Source organism: Liolophura sinensis, chromosome 10 (assembly GCF_032854445.1).
Source record: "Liolophura sinensis isolate JHLJ2023 chromosome 10, CUHK_Ljap_v2, whole genome shotgun sequence".
Taxonomy (NCBI): domain Eukaryota; kingdom Metazoa; phylum Mollusca; class Polyplacophora; order Chitonida; family Chitonidae; genus Liolophura; species Liolophura sinensis.
This window is the reverse complement of record NC_088304.1, coordinates 5017732-5034561: the sequence shown is the minus strand read 5'-3', so window position 1 is coordinate 5034561 and position 16830 is coordinate 5017732. Positions and strand designations below refer to the sequence as shown.

The 16830-nt window shown below is 39.8% G+C and overlaps 1 protein-coding gene across 1 annotated transcript; it reads right to left on the bottom strand.

The window, feature by feature from the left end:
- Window positions 1–630: 630 nt before the first annotated feature.
- LOC135476448 (uncharacterized) lies at window positions 631–16492 on the bottom strand. The gene is given in 18 exon segments (XM_064756477.1): window positions 631–1152; window positions 2021–2338; window positions 2934–3036; window positions 4084–4190; window positions 4889–4918; window positions 4920–5020; window positions 5959–6091; window positions 6724–6896; window positions 8367–8540; window positions 9534–9643; window positions 10297–10425; window positions 10964–11047; window positions 11423–11596; window positions 13006–13132; window positions 13558–13683; window positions 14594–14711; window positions 15682–15801; window positions 16328–16492. Coding segments are annotated over 18 exon segments (2418 nt in total). The 3' UTR covers window positions 631–1026.
- Window positions 16493–16830: the final 338 nt, after the last annotated feature.

Genomic DNA, 16830 nt, shown 5'->3' with positions numbered 1-16830 from the left:
ATGTTAGGACACTGATACTTCCAAATGTTAGGACACTGATACTTCCAAATGTTAGGACACTGATACTTCCAAATGCTAGGACACTGATACTTCCAAATGTTAGGACACTGATACTTCCAAATGTTAGGACACTGATACTTCCAAATGCTAGGACACTGATACTTCCAAATGCTAGGACACTGATACTTCCAAATGTTAGGACACTGATACTTCCAAATGCTAGGACACTGATACTTCCAAATGCTAGGACACTGATACTTCCAAATGTTAGGACACTGATACTTCCAAATACTAACAGCTTTGGATAATTGAACCGATACCTAAGGTCAAGGGATGCAAATCCTTTTAAACGGAAGTAACATATGTAATACAAAATACCACATATATGTACACCATTGTACATATGCAAATTACAAAAATACAAAGATTTCAATTTTCTTAATCTTACACACAAAGTGCTTTTGAGCTTTTAAAATACGAAAAGAATCATTATTCAGCAAAAGTAAAATACTATGTGATTAACAACTTTTATCTCTGAATTCCTAATGAAGCAGAAATCCTTCCTTTTAGCAAACCATCGTCAAAACAATGTCGCATATTTTGCAAACTCGCCATATTGCGCATCCCTTCCAGCATCCATGCTTGCTTTCACAGTTCTCAAACCAAAAAAAAAAAAACAATTTTTCCATACCATTCCCAAAATTACAAATACCTACCATTTCCACAAACAACTACCTAGATTTCCTTCACCAAAGCTAAAACAAATTCACCGTGAGTGTGAAGATTCGTAACTTCACAACACTTTATCTTATTGTATATCAAATCATAAGCCACATTAATTAACTTGTTTGCACGCTGACCAAGTGTTAGAGCTCCAAATCACACAAAAAAGGCTCTACCATAAACAACTAGAGTTGTTTGATATGTTCTGCTTGAAGTTTTCAATATTTTTCTTATGACCAAAAGAGTATTCAAGGGAGATAAATGCGTAGAGCTGCCATGATGACTCAGCAGAAAATCTCGTCATCATGTGGTGTCCAGCCGTATCATCCTCAGTTTGAAGTTGTCAGCGAGCACACAGGCCGCCTCGTTGGACCCCCCACAGTACTGTGAGGAGGAGAATACTGTCAGGAGTTTGCCGCGCTGCTGCACCTGTCAAAAACACAAATGCAGTCATTTTTCAGGATTTACTTACATTTAATATGTTACAGGTGCAATGCCCATTTGTGATGTCATTATTGTCTAATTTGCATGCGTGAAATGTAAGTTTAAACAATATGCAATACTCGACACAGCAGTTCCATTGGTCCTCAGCTATATATGTCCACCACGCTAAAGTAAAGTAAAGTGAATAGAACATTCTGGAGGAAAATTAACATATATGCACATAGATACATACATACATGTGTACAACACATCTTCCATGAAGCCTTCTTTATAGTGAAAATCTCTTGTATGCAGGGCGCAGAAAACAAAACCACAAGTATATAAACAGAAAGAAGTATGCTGTATGCCTTTATGTTTTTGTGCATACTAAATGGGGCATACTGAATGGGGCATACTGAATGGGGCATACTGAACGGGGCATACAATCACAGAAACATCCCATCTCACATTCTCATTGATAGACAAATGTTTCATAAAGCATTCTGGTAGAAAATTTTACAAGAAAATGAGTGATTACTGGAAAAAATGTTACGATAAAACCTTCACCTGGAACCTGTACCTTAAATAAGTATTCCTCTGTATAGCATCATCTGTTTTTAGCAACACCTCTCCTCCACAGGTAAATCAGAATGGAGGGGTTACAGATATGTGAATTACTGTATATGCGTGTGATGCATAAGTGGCATACTTCTCTCTAAGTACAGGTAAACAACCAACAATTTGAAATATAAGACTAGAAAAATGTTTCGGTAAAAAGAGTAATACTTCATGTGATTTATTTGCCCCTAAAATGGGGGATTTCGGAGGTCTTTAAATTTTGGGATAACACAATATTTTGTAAACATGATATTACCTGGAAGCCGACCTGCTGAACCTCATGAGCCCGAATGACATGAGAAAGTTTATTCTTCTCCAAGAAGGTCATGAGCGCCTCGCAGCTGAAGAAGTGTGCTGTGCCTCGTCGTGTGTTGAAGATGAAGCCGTTGTTCTCCAGCAAGTCATGCTGGATCTCTGCAGACAAGTCTCCACTGATAGGGTCGCTCCACATGATCTCCCAGGCTAGGGGACTTTCCATCTCGGGGTCTCTCAGAGGAGCGGGAATACTGTTGATGGACTCGATGGTGCCATCCCCGTGTTCTAAGCTAGGGATGCCGCCGTGTACACAAAATACCTGGGAACAGTGAGATTACATTCTGGCTCATGTTCAACATGTTTACAGATGGACAGATGAACAGACAGACAGGGGGATGGGAAAACAGACAAAGAAACTGAGACAATTCAAGGGCCGGTTTCACGAGGCTATTTTAACCAAAATTTTAACCTTTCATACAAAGCAAAATGTTTGAAGCCGCATGCCCAAACATAGATGAAATTGTATTACTTCAGCACAGAATAAGTGTTCAAAATTTTCTCGCTTTGATGCACACATCTAAATTTCGAAAAAAGACCGCACCACACACCCAAGAGGATTTTTCGTGAAAAATGGATAGGATTACCGTTACAAAATTGTCTGTGACAAACAAAAGGGACGATGTTATGATGTAGATTTGACCAGCTTGAGGTAAGAGAAGAGCTTATTTGTGCCAATCTGTTCTTCAGCACCATTTAGCCAAGTGCGCTTGTGTCCGACTGTAGGTTGAGCAGCCATGAATATGGTGTACCCAGATATTCCTCAACCAACAGTCAGTGTACTCGGACTATAAGAATAACAATCGTAATGAATAACTCGTTCTATAGATTGTATATACCAGCCTCAGTCTTCTTACCTTGCCATCAACTGTAGCAGCTATAGGCATCATGTCAAAACACTCATTGATGGCATCCCATACCTGCCTTCCTACTGTCTCTCCAAACTTGTTTGTACACTCACTGTAACAGACAAATACACTCATGGTAACAGTCAACACTCACCCTAATGGCCAAATACATTTCATGTAACAGTGAAATACACTCACTGTAACAGAGAAATACACTCACTGTAACAGTGAAATACACTCAATGTAAAAGTCAAATACACTCACTGTAACAGCCAAACACTCACTGTAACAGTCAAACACACTCACTGTAGCAGTCAAATACACTCACTGTAACAGTCAAACACACACTGTAACAGTCAAACACACTCACCATAACAGTCAAACACACTCACCGTAATGGCTAAATTACACTCATTCTAACAGTCAAATATACTCACTGTAAAAGTCAAATACACTCAATGTAAAAGTCAAATACACTCACTGCAAAAGTCAAATACACATACTGTAACAGTCAAACACGCTTGCTGTAATGGTCAAATACACTCACTGTAACAGTCAAATACACTCACCGTAACAGTCAAATACACTTTCTATAACAGTTAACAGTAATCGTCAAATATACAGACTAACAGTCAAGTACACTCACTGTAATAGTCAAGTACATTTGTACACTCAATGTAACAGTCAAACACACTCACTGTAACAGTCATACACACTCACTGTAACAGTCAAATACACTCGATGTAACTGTAAAACACTGCTACTGTCCAATACATGCACTGTTACAGTCCAATACATGCTCTGTCAAAGTCCAATACACTCACTGTAACAGCCAAAAATACTCAAAGTAACAGTCAAATACACTGTAACAGTCAAACACACTCATGGTAACAGTCAAACACACTTACTCTTACAATCTAACTCAACACAGAAATAACACTATAAAACTGCTCAGTACTGAATGACTAAGGAGCATGCTAAGCATGCCTACTTGCCAGACTACCATATTATTAAGGTTAAACATAAGCAGCTCTACACCCTGTACAGCACATGAAGTTTTATTTGTATAGTGGAATGCTAGAAGCCTCCTACAAGTGTGTTAGTGGTGAGCTATTAGCGTGCCTCAGCCTGGTTACTGCTCTACCAGCCACAAACTCACCTTCTAAACTGGAACATCTCCTGCACATTCCTCAGTTCGTGGTTACCTCGTAACAGGTAAAATTTGCCCGGAGCTTGCAGCTTCTGCGCCAAAAGATAGGCCACAACCTGAAACGGACAATCGTGCACCTCAAAGTTGCAAAAAAAGCCATATCATATTTGACCTTATTTCATTCAGGACTTGGTTTGTGAAGTTATTCATTTTGTCTGATTTTGAGAGGTCTACTAATCTCAGGAACGTGTGTTCAGGTTTTTCTGAAATATAGCATGATATCCTACTGGAAAAAAAAAAGTTTCATCATCAAAAGGAATACTTTATTTATGTCTTACTCAGCTCAAAACATTTGTGCAAATATGGGATAAAGTCTTACAGCATCAAGTGAGGTGTCAGAGGTTGTTTTTAGTTAAAATATTAACTCTCTACAACATATCAAACAAAAAGACAACATATTTAAATTCTTGACTGTAAAGTAATGAATTTCCTTCCTCACTTCAGGGAAGATTAAATATTATGGCACTAATATATTTCTAATTGTTTCAGTATCGTTCTGTCTACACATGAACACATGATTCTTTAATTGTTTAATTCTTGAATATTTATTGTTCGATTTTATTGTTGATTAAATGCCTCACTCAAGGATTCTGCACTTAAATTACAGCCGTCAGTTTAATGGAGGAAATAACACTGCCCCTGGGAATAGCACAGCTGCCTTTGACCAATCTTCACTTTCTTCTTTCATCACGTGCATTACAAAACCTCTATTTCAGACAGAAGAGCAAATTTTCCTCCTGTTCTGGCTACTGACCTCTACACCATGTTCTCCTCTGTCGACGTAAGTCGCCCAGGAAGAGGAAGGATGCGGGAGTCAGGAGGGGGCCCATACGCCACAACGCCTTCTCAAAACACACCAGGTCACGGAAATTCCCATGGATATCACCTGGACAAAGAAAGGTACTATTGATTCACAGTAGTCACATGTGGGACATTCCACAAAAATATGGCTGTTAAAATATCAGCAAACAAAAACATGTATATATAACAATTTAAAGAAAAAATTCACACAAACTCTCCTCCCACCCACCTACTTCTGTGTGTTACTTAACAGAGATACACAGAGATATTAACTGATTTATGATCCTTATGTCTGCCAGTCTATCTACTAATCATCTCACTGAGATGTGGGTAAGGTTTCGTGTCATCTTGCATGAACACCCCATGTTTAAAGACAGGATGTCAAAAATTAGACAAACGGGCCAATTTACAGAACTGATAAGTCACAGATAAAAGAGGCAGGTTTATTTGACGGGCAAACTGGGCTGGTCTAAAATAAATTCTGGACTGTGCCTATAAATTAGTGTCACAAAGGATCTCTACTTGAACATCCAGTGGTCCAGTGAGGGTTACAACCCAGATAACCACACCTCAACATACAGAAAACCAGCACAGACAGGACACACTGTCAACTGACCTTAAATCTATCCATCAAGTAAAGTTACTCATTTTCCAAACTTCTGACAGTTTTATTAAACTTGAAAGATGTTTTAGGTTTGTTTGGAAGATAGGATGATATTCTTCTGAAGTTTTTAACAAAGACTTCATGAAAGCAATACTTCATGACCTTGACTGAATGTGAATATTAATTTTCGGGGTGAAATTTCACACAATCAGTATTAGTAATGATTTTGTTAGTTTAGAGGTTTACTCCTCATAAGTACCATTGGGAAGCGAAATGTCAATAAAACAAATAATCTTCTTGACCAATAACTAAATCTGATTAGCAAACATCATTAGTTTTCTCAAAATACCCCCCCCCCCCACAACTCAAAAATACACCACTTGGATTTGAACTCGAGCCCTGTCTATAGTTTTTCTTACCCAGAATATATGTAGGAGATTTGAGCTTCAGCAGCCTGGGTTCCTCTCGCAGAGCATCCTTGGCCTGTCTACAAAGGGCTAACAGACACTTGGCCAGCGCCATTTTGTCTACTTGACCCCAGTCAAACTGTTCCTGTGAAGTAAACAATAGTGCAAATCTAGGAATCATAAAGTTTATCATCAAACATTTCCTCTATGATTAAGACTCATTTTTCTTGAAAGGTCTCTTGCGAATTGTTTGGAAGATACATGTAGGATGATATCATGGCACAAAAGTTTATACATTTAATGATAATTATTCACCTCTAAAAATGCTTTTTTCTCTGCAAATGTTTAACTTATGAAAAGTACAGACAGCTGAAGGTCACAAAGAATCATGACAAAAAATTACATATATTATATCAACTTACTTGTTCTTTGAAACAAAAACATCAATTCTGTACACAAACAAATACCAAGATTACCACCACAATAAGCCTGGTAATAAAATACACATCACAAGATTTTGTTGCTAATTTCCTGACTCCCTGCCTATATTAAGGACAAGAGGATGTCCCCTGTCTCTCTGCCCGCACTGGTAATACCGATCCATACCGCACTGAACGGTACGTTTGCTCATAATAGTTTTTTCTGATACAATAACACTTCGGAGGAAAGAATTTAAATACTTCAAACATATCAGTTAAGAGTACAGTTCTGAAGAATGCTACATTTATAAGCGCAATTTTTTTTTCTTCCAAATATGGTAAAATGTAACAGTCCTACCTTTGTTAAAACGCCATTTTCCCCGCGGATACCCCTCTCAAAATAGCGCAGACCTGTCAACATCTCGTTAGGGTGTGATCTTTGGTTGAAAGAGTCCACGGAAGGCATCCTCTGGAAACGACTGAGATCTCCCTCCAGGTGGCAGTCCGAGCTCCCACTCACAGCTTCTGTCCCTACATCAAATATAAAACATGTCCCTGAGACACTGCGTGGATCCGGTGCTGAGGAAAACCTCAGGTTAGTACTAACATACATGTAGACATAATCACCCAATTTTAACCTGGATCACATACGTGGGAAGATCTGCCAGCAACCTGCGGATGGTCGTGAGTTTCCCATGGGCTCTGCCCTGCTTTCTCTCACCATAATGATGGCCACCGTCATATGAATGAAATATTCTTGAGTATGGCGTAAAACACCAATCAAATAAATAAATAAATTACCCTGGACCATTGCCCTAGTGAGGTAAAGTACCCTATTAGAAGTTGAAAGGCGTTAATGAAGAAGCTGAAATCAAAGGGGACAAATACTTGAGGACACAAAATGGTGCAGATCTAAGCCATTCTTAAAAAATTCTTTGTTGCGCATAATCTCACTAAACAGGGTTGGTCAGTAGAGAATACCTTTTTCTTATTCATTCTGGCGAATAAAAAAGATGGGCAGTTTGACAATTAACAGTAAGAGATATCCAAAAAAAAAATCCAAACTCCAAATGAAAAACTTTAAAGCAGGGCCCTTTTTCAGGACAGTGTGACAGATTACCATCAACAAACATACATGTATGACAATGGTACACCAAACATAACTGAATTTCAAGTCAGTATCTGCATTACAAATTCCTCTTTCACACTTCAAGAATTATCCGATGACTATGTTACACTATGCCTAAACCACTTCTCTCTCTCTCTCTCTCTCTCTCTCTCTCATTCACCACCTCTCGTTCTCTCTGTAATCTCTCATTCACTCTGTCATTCACAATATATTGTTCACTCCGTCATTCACAATCATTTCTTCTCTAAGTCATTCACAATCTATCGTTCACTCTGCCATTCACAATCACTTGCTCACTCCCCATTCACAATCATTCGTTCACTCATCAATCACAACCACTTGTTCAACGTCATTCACAATCATTCGTTCACTATGTTGTTCATAATCATTCTTGCACTCCATCATTCACAATCAATTGTTCACTGTCATTCACAATATCCCATTCACCCTGTCAATAATAATCAACAGTTCACTCTGTCATTCACAATCACTTGCTTACTCTGTAATTCACAATCTATTGCTCACTGTGCCATTCACAATCAATTGCTCACTGTCATTCACAATATCCTGTTCACTCTGTTAATCACAATCAATCGTTCATTCACAATCACTCACTCACTCGGTCATTCAGAATCCCTTGTTCACCGTCGTTCACAATATTACATTCACTTACATGTAGTCATTCACAATCTATTGTTCACTTTGTAATTCACAATCACTCGCTCACTGTCATTCACAATCACTAGGTCATTCACAATCAATCATTCACTGTTGTTCATAATATCTCATTCACTCTGTTATTCACAATCAATCTGTCATTCTGTCATTCACAATCAATCTTTCACTCCCTCTATCCTTCAGGCACTCCTTACCCTGGAGGTCCCAGATGGCCAGCACATCTGACAACGTGCCAGTCCGACGCACTTTGACCGTGTGCGTCGCTAAGACATATTTCTCCTCCTCAGGCGGCGGGACAGGGGAGGTGGAGTTGCTTCGGGGGGCAGACTTCTTCTGGGGCACCTTAAACGTCTCACTGGTATGATTACCTGTGTGGGGGGGAAAAGTACACCTGGAATTGACTACAAAGAATCATGACCAAAAAGCAACTACATTATATTTATTTATTTGATTGGAACTTCATGTAACACTAAGAAATATTTCACTTACAAGCAGCAACCAGTATTATGGTGGATTTGAGTGGGGGGGGGGAGGGGGAGGGGAGCAAAACCATCTGCAGGTGGCTGCCGGACCTTCCCCATGGACATTATGAAACAATACACCACTTTTAAGAATTATCCATTTCGAAACTATCTCACCTGTGCTCACAGCACTCTATACCTGAGTCACTTGCATGACAACATGTATGCGTTTTCTGAATGTCCAGAAAAAAACACATTTATCTCTTCATTTTGCTGGCGCAGCGTAATGACCCAGGAGCCTCTCACCAATGCGGTCGCTGTGAGTTCAAGTCCAGCTCATGCTGGCTTCCTCTCCGGCTGTAAGTGGGAAGGTCTGCCAGCAACCTGCGGATGGTCGTGGGTTTCCCCCGGGCTCTGCCCAGTTTCCACCCACCATAATGCTGGCCGCCATGGTATAAGTGAAATATTCTTGAGTATGGCGTAAAACACCAATCAAATAAATAAATAAATCATTTTGCTGGTCTTCTACATTTCAAAGTTTAGAACACAAAAAGTGTCTTATTCACTTCAGTCTATGAGGAACATCAAAGCGGTTAAACAACCTTGGAAGGCAGGTGTAGCCAGACAGTATTATGCACCACAGTAACTTATCGCAGTGGACTGTGCTTTATGCAAATGCTAGGCGTGGTTTGTTCTAGTCTGCTGCAGTGCAAATTAAAAAATCCATGAAACTGATTAATTACAACAATTACTACGTTCTTAATTAGTGTGACTCTTTCATGACTTTCTCCAAAATGTTCCAAACCTGTCACTTTTTAATGACAATTCATGACTGGGACAATTATTTATGGTTTTCACCAGTTTCTTTTCATGACAGTAGCAACCCTACATAAAACATACCTAAATTTGTCTTCAAGCCATCCAGAAGTTTGGTCTTGTGTTTTTTCTGTGGTGGTTCATTCGGAGAATCGGGACTGTGTGTTTCCATGACAACATCAGGGATATCAGGTCTGTTTCACAGAGGTAAGCGCATGGATAAAACTTGGTCATCTTTTTTAAACAGACAAGACTATCTAATTTTAATATGGTCTTTCACAAATCATTGTATTACATTTCATATAATTCATGAGAATATCTCACGTTTTCACTTTCTTGACACACCTCATATTTTCATCATTTTGACACAAACACATCTTTCCTTTCCATCCTCATCCTATATATTGTTTATGCTATGAGAATATCTCACATTTTCACCTTTTTGACACAAAAACATCTTTCCTTTCCATCGTTTTTACTCATGGATATATTGTTTAAGGGATGAGAATATCTCACATTTTCACCTTTTTGACACAAAAACATCTTTCCTTTCCATCGTTTTTACTCATGGATATATTGTTTAAGGGATGAGAATATCTCACATTTTCACCTTTTTGACACAAAAACATCTTTCCTTTCCATCGTTTTTACTCATGGATATATTGTTTAAGGGATGAGAATATCTCACATTTTCTTTTTAAAACATGAACATGTAACATACCTTTTTCACACTTATAATTCTTATCTTATAACTTCATATTAAAACTAGCAAAAATTTTCTACATTTGGATTTCTTTAAAAGAAGAACATCTTATACTTTCAAATTTTTGTCCAATGAATATCTTACGTTTTCATCTTTTTGGTGCAGGAATAAGGCAGCCTGAGGAGAACAGAGGTACCCCTGAATTTAAGCTGTCCCACAGCCGTGAGGAAATCTGACATGGAGAGCTTGTCAGTGAAACTTGGCCCAAATATCCTATAACAAAACCAAGGTCAGCGTGAAATATACAAGTACAGATGTACTATGTGAATGATTACCTTAAACGACAGAGAAATTACAGATACTGTATTTCATCTAATGTTTGACATTTTTTTGAACTGACACATATTGCTTAATACAAAATATTTGTTGTTTGCTTCATACTTAAATGGCCATGTAAGAGTTTTTTGGGGGCAAGTTTGGATAATTTGTTTGGTTTACAGTATCACAAAAACTTATGTGTTGACATTAAAAGTATCATTTTAAGGCTTTTTTGTACATCTGAAAGTGGACGTTTACATACCAAACTTTAAGTGATACATCTATTTGATCTCAAAACTCAAACAGAATTTTGAACATTTTACAAAACATGATCTTTGGATAATGTATGCATAGCAGTACCTTACAGATTCTGAGATTTCCTCAACATATAACATACTGACCAGTCACTGAAGCACTGAACAATCACTGAAGCACTGAACAATCACTAAAGCACTGAACAATCACACAAACAATATAGTGGTATACTGATTACTTGGCACTGTTTGCGGTGTCTGTGTTCACTGATTCTTCATCCAGTGGCAAGTCTTTCTGAACACGGATAGCATACACCAGATTTCTACAACAGAATGCATGGAGAAACAATTAGGTCAGTGTAAAATAGTTCCAAAGGAGTTAAATGCTTTCACTGGGCATTTCTTTGTTTTGGTTAGAAGATTTTAAAGACACCAAGGTGAATATGTCATTTGTTAAATTAGCAAAAATGAAAGTGGATTAACTACACATTACTAGTGTCTCTATTTTACAGTCAGGATCATGTTTTATTGGACTTACTTCTAGGTGAAAACTTTTGTCAAGATTGTCTTCAGTCTAAACTGTGATTCTGCCCTTCCTGGCCGCAGACAGTGAGGTATTAAGAGGCAGTGTGGACAGAGTGGAAGCGTGATCTTAGCAAAAAAACAGAGAAAGCTGAAATGTTTGTTGCAGAGCAAACCTAAACTCGCTGTGTTGTAAGAATCCATCTGAGTCTTCGTCGTAGAAACGGAAGATGTAGCGGCAGCGCATTTCTGCCGGGACACTCCCATGGGGAGTCGTGGGCTCCATGGCAGCTAGCCCTAATAACACGTCCTTAAATGACAGCAGCTTACGCCGGTGAACATCAAATGCTCTGCAAACAATTAAAAAAGTAGTGTACTTATCTGATTGGAGATTAACAACGGTCAACAATTTTACACTTATATGACGGTCAGGTTTATATGTGGAGGAAACAGGAGTGCTACGAGAAAACCAAGCGCCAGGAGGAAACTGGGGTGCCTGAAGGAGACTAGGGTGACAGGAGGAAACTGGGGTGACAGGAGGAAACTGGGGTGCCTGAAGGAGACTGGGGTGACAAGAGGAAACTAGGGTGCCTGAAGGAAACTGGGGTGCCTGCAGGAAGCTGAGGTGTCAGGAGGAAACTGGGGTGCCTGAAGGAAACTGGGGTGCCTGCAGGAAACTGGGGTGTCTGAAGGAAACTGGGGTGCCTTCAGGAAACTGGGGTGTCAGGAGGAAACTGGGGTGACAGGAGGAAACTGGGGTGACAGGAGGAAACTGGGGTGACAGGAGGAAACTGACGTGCTAGGAGGAAACCAGAGTGCCAGAAGTAGCTGGGGTGCCAAAAGCAAACTGGGGTGCCTGGGGTAACAAGAGGAAACAGGAGTGCTAGCAGAAAACCAAAGTGCCAGGAGGAAACTGGGATGCCTGAAGGAAACTGGGGTGCCTGCAGGAAACTGGGGTGTCAGGAGGAAATGGGTCACAGGAGGAAACTGATGTGCTGGGAGGAAACCAGAGTGCCAGAAGTAGCTGGGGTGCCAAAAGCAAACTGGGGTGCCTGTGGTAACAGGAGGAAACAGGAGTGCTGGCAGAAAACCAAAGTGCCAGGAGGAAACTAGGGTGGCTGAAGGAAACTGGGGCGTCAGGAGAAAACCAAATTGTGCCAGGAGGGAACTGGGGTGCCAGAAGGAGCTGGGGTGCCTGAAGCAAACTGGGGGGCCAGGAGAAAATCGGGGTGTCAGGAGGAAAGTTGAGAGGAAAGTTGAGAAGAATGTAGTGCCCAGAGGAAACCACCACAGTGTCTACAGGCTGCTGACAAACCTTCTGACTTAGAGCTGCAGCTGAACCAGCCTGAGCTGCATTCAAGTTTGCGATTTGTGCAGTTAAGGCATGAGTAACGCTCTAACTCAATAAGCCACAGTTCTAACTGAAAAATAGGACAAACGAATAGAGAAACAGGAAATAATGACATTAACAAGAAACACAAAATAATGGTACTAAATAACCACATTTTATCCTATTTACTTCCAGACAATAAGAAAAATTAACATCACCTCTTAATGACATTAAGGAGATACAAGTGCCACTGTTCGCTCAATGCCATCACCATTGTTGGCCCAATGCCATCACCATTGTTCGCTCAATTCAAGACTCCATTAACAGTGAGAACTAGACAACCTACAAACTCCCTGCCCAAGGCTGGGATTGAACCCTGAACACCACTGATAACCTTGGTTAAAGCTGTACTGTGTAAACATCGCATACCTGAAGAGGGCTTCCATGTGATCGGGCTTCACCCCTTTCTCCTCCATGTATATGGAAAACGTGGCCTGGTTCATTGTGTGGGTCGGGTGGCTAGCCAATAGAAACTCCTCAAACAACCATTCCTGCTCTACCAATCAAAATAACAGACAGAAAATGGACAATACTTACAAAATTCCAGAAAAAGCTACACCTCTCATTTTCCACAGAACAGCTTTAGAAGAAATGAGCAAGACTGCAAAGTGTGAACTGTGTATCCATGTATAAGAATTTAACCAGTCTCACAAAATTACATGATACTTGTCAAAAAACACCAAATCCATTCAGCCAATTTTTTAACACAACTGAGGACAAAATTAAAAAGAAATCCATGGAGACATTTGGAATCTCACAACTCACGAAATTCTCTTAAGAAAATTTCCAACAAATAAGTAAGGGTTTCTGGTGTGTAATCAGACCAGCTCTTGCATCTATAGTTACAGCAGTTTGATTTGAGTCATGCTGACTGACGTCAGCCAAAAAATGTTTAAACTTTCCAAAGATATTCAATCTCACCCTGTTTGCCAAACTTGGCCCCGCGAATCAGGAGCTCATGTGTGGAGGCCTGGGAAGACTTAGAGGTGATGTCATAATAATCTACGCTCGTCTCTGACAGTGTCGACACCGAAGGGGTAATAGGACCTACAGTAAGACAACATTTACACGAGTCACACATTGTCTCAGAAAACCTTCACTGAACAAGTCAATGTGGTATTTCAGAAAACAGTGCTAACTGGTGATCATTTATACATGATGTGAGGGAAACCGGGAAAGTAAGAAAATGCTGTAAGGAAGAGGAGAAATGTGCTGAAATGTTCACGTAGCAAAGGTGGGCTTTACTGGCTACTGCTGGTTTAATGATTGATATAATTGGCGTTTTCACCCCGAACTGCATTTCTGTGATGTTACATTACATGTATCTATAAAACAGTCTTCCTCACTGAAACATGGGAAAACCACTTGACCTTCCGGGCACTCAGCAAAACGGACAAAGCAGCAGTTCAGGTTCAAACTCATTGGTCAAGGGCTAAAAGCTGTTGGATAACTCTGCCCATGAGGGTTCCAGCCCTCATGTAGCGTAAACTTATTGACCACGGGATCTTCCTCACAAGAACAGCCACTTACTGATGTGATAACAGACTGGAGTTTGTTTTAGAGTTTACACGCCTTGTCTTGAAATAGAAAAAAAACAAAACAGAGCATTCATGATGATGTACTTAGAACACTCACAACTGCTCGATGATCTGACTGAGAGACTCTGAGTATACTGAACACTTGAACAAAACACATTAAACCTGGTCTTCCCCAGTATTTCAATAACACTACTTAACCAGCGTGTGACGATGTACAGCTAACAGAGCCGGGGTTAAATGAGGCAACGCTTCCCACCTAAAGCAATTCAGGCCTTATCTGTGCAGTCTGTTGCTTACTCCTGCCTTGGCCATGATGATGTTGGCTCATGCATCACGACAGAACAATGGTCCATTCAGCTTGGACCTGAGCTGCCACTGCGCAGGAAAAGGCACCCCTTTCTATTTCACACAAAGTTTACCTTCTTTAAGCATCTGCAGGAATTTGGCAGGCTCTGTTCCCAGCAGTCCTGGCCCTTCGTTCAGAAGTGAGCTCACTTCCTCTTCCCCCATCCAGGCTGCCAGGTTTGGCTGAGCAATCTGAACAAGTAGAAAGGTTACATCACACAGGTGGACACATCTTCCTGCTTGAACATGCTGTATATATGACAAATCATTTACCAATCAATGTGAAAGTTCTCCCATGGCTTAAGTTGCACATTTTGCCTAATTCTGGAAGATCTTTTGGTCAAAGAAAGGTGTTTGAATTTTGTTTGGAAAATAGGATTATATATCAAAGAAAAGTTTCAGCACCAAAAGCAATATTTTATGACATTGACTTTTTTCAAATAAGAAACCAGGCAGACTGCAGATCATTGTTTGAGTTTTAATTGCAGTCTATATTGAACAGTCAGCTGACCTACACAAAAAAGTTTATTAAGCCTTACTTTGTAACGGGGAGCCCAAATCAGCTTGTTTTTTGTTTCTTCATTTTTTAACGATTCTAATCATTCAGTGACTTAATGTCAGTTGTTCAAAGTGTACAAAGTGTATCAAAAGTTCAGCCACATTTAAACCTTAATAACAGTCCCACACTAACATAAAGTAAATCTTTTGATGGTACTTTAGCCTGGTGGAAGACAAGTGATCTTGACCCAATGTCAGACTATGCGAATGTCCACATGAGCATCATCAACTGCCAACAAGTCAACAAGGACCCACACAGAGAGAAAGAGGGGGAAGGTACAATTTTTCAGTGCAAGGCCGTGGTTTGAACTTGCATCTTGTGTGTTGTAGTGGTTGAAAAGTAAGCACTTTAACAACAGCATTGGTCACTCACTCCGTGCAAGTTATTTACACACAGAAAATTTATATACAACATGTCCAGCTCATTCTGGCTTCCTCTCCGGTCATATGTGGGAGGGTTTGCCAGCAACCTGTGGATGGTTGTGGGTTTCCCTGTGCTCTGCCCGATTTCCTCCCACCATAATGCTCACTGCCGTCCTGTAAGTGAAATATTCTTGAGTACGAAGTAAAACATCAATCAAATAAATAAAAAAATACATCATACCTGGATCACATCAGTGAGAGATTCTGCCAAAAATGTCATGTGCATAACGGGAGGTCGAGCATCAAATCTAATCAAATGAGTTTTAAGGATTCCATGAAGCGTTACGTCTTTACCTACAGCCTGAAAGAACAGAAACATTGTTTACAGGAATAAGACATCTCAGGTTAACACCACTGGTTTTATTCAAGCGACAGGCAAAGAAGGAAACCAATGTAAAATGATACATTATGGTATCTTTCAGCGTTAATAGCTTCTTTCCAAATTCCACCGCTATACTAGCCTAAAGTTTCATGCCAATAATGTATTTATTGATTTCATTAAACTTCATAAACGCAAAGATAAAGAGGACTCAATCACTGGTATTGTACACGTACACAGACTTTGTATTTCAAGCTAAGAAAATTTTTATTTAAGAAAATACGAACTTTTAGATTTAACCGATTTTTAGATATTTTCGACTAAAACACATAACCACTTGTTGATCATTTCACTCCTCTCCAGGTTACATCGTGTTAAGATTTCCTAATCAGCCAGCCACTGTTTCTATTTAATTTAACGATGTTTACGTGCATAGGAGAGTCAGTAATCACTGGTCAAGGATCTAAAATGTCTGAGCGCTGCTTTGACCAGGATATGCGCTATTTACCTCACGAGTAAGTCGCTTGGCTGTCGAATTCAAGTTCTCATTTGATCGCCTAGTTGCAGACGGTAGCCAGTAACCTCGCCCATCATAATCCACCAAAAGGATCTTGGTTTCGTCCGTTTTTTTAATGACAACACTGACAGTTTCTGCAATTTCCGAATGTGCCATGACAACTACTCTAAACGAGGAAGAAAACTTTTTAAAATAAGGAAAACTCGCAACCAACAACCTAACTTAGTCCGTATCCGCCGCCATCATATGTTAAAACCTAGCAAGTAGGAACAAAGACACACAAGTTGGATAACCACAAAAACCGATGACAAAGTGTGATAGCAGCCGCGAGTAAATTGTAACTTGCTCTAGGTCCGCCGACAACGTTTTGAACCAGTTTCCGTTTACGTGAAGTTATATATAAACTGAATTACCCTAATTGCATAGATTGAAAACTATTGGTTATGAAAATGGGATGGATATAAATTTCATGATCTTTTCAACTTTTAAATCAA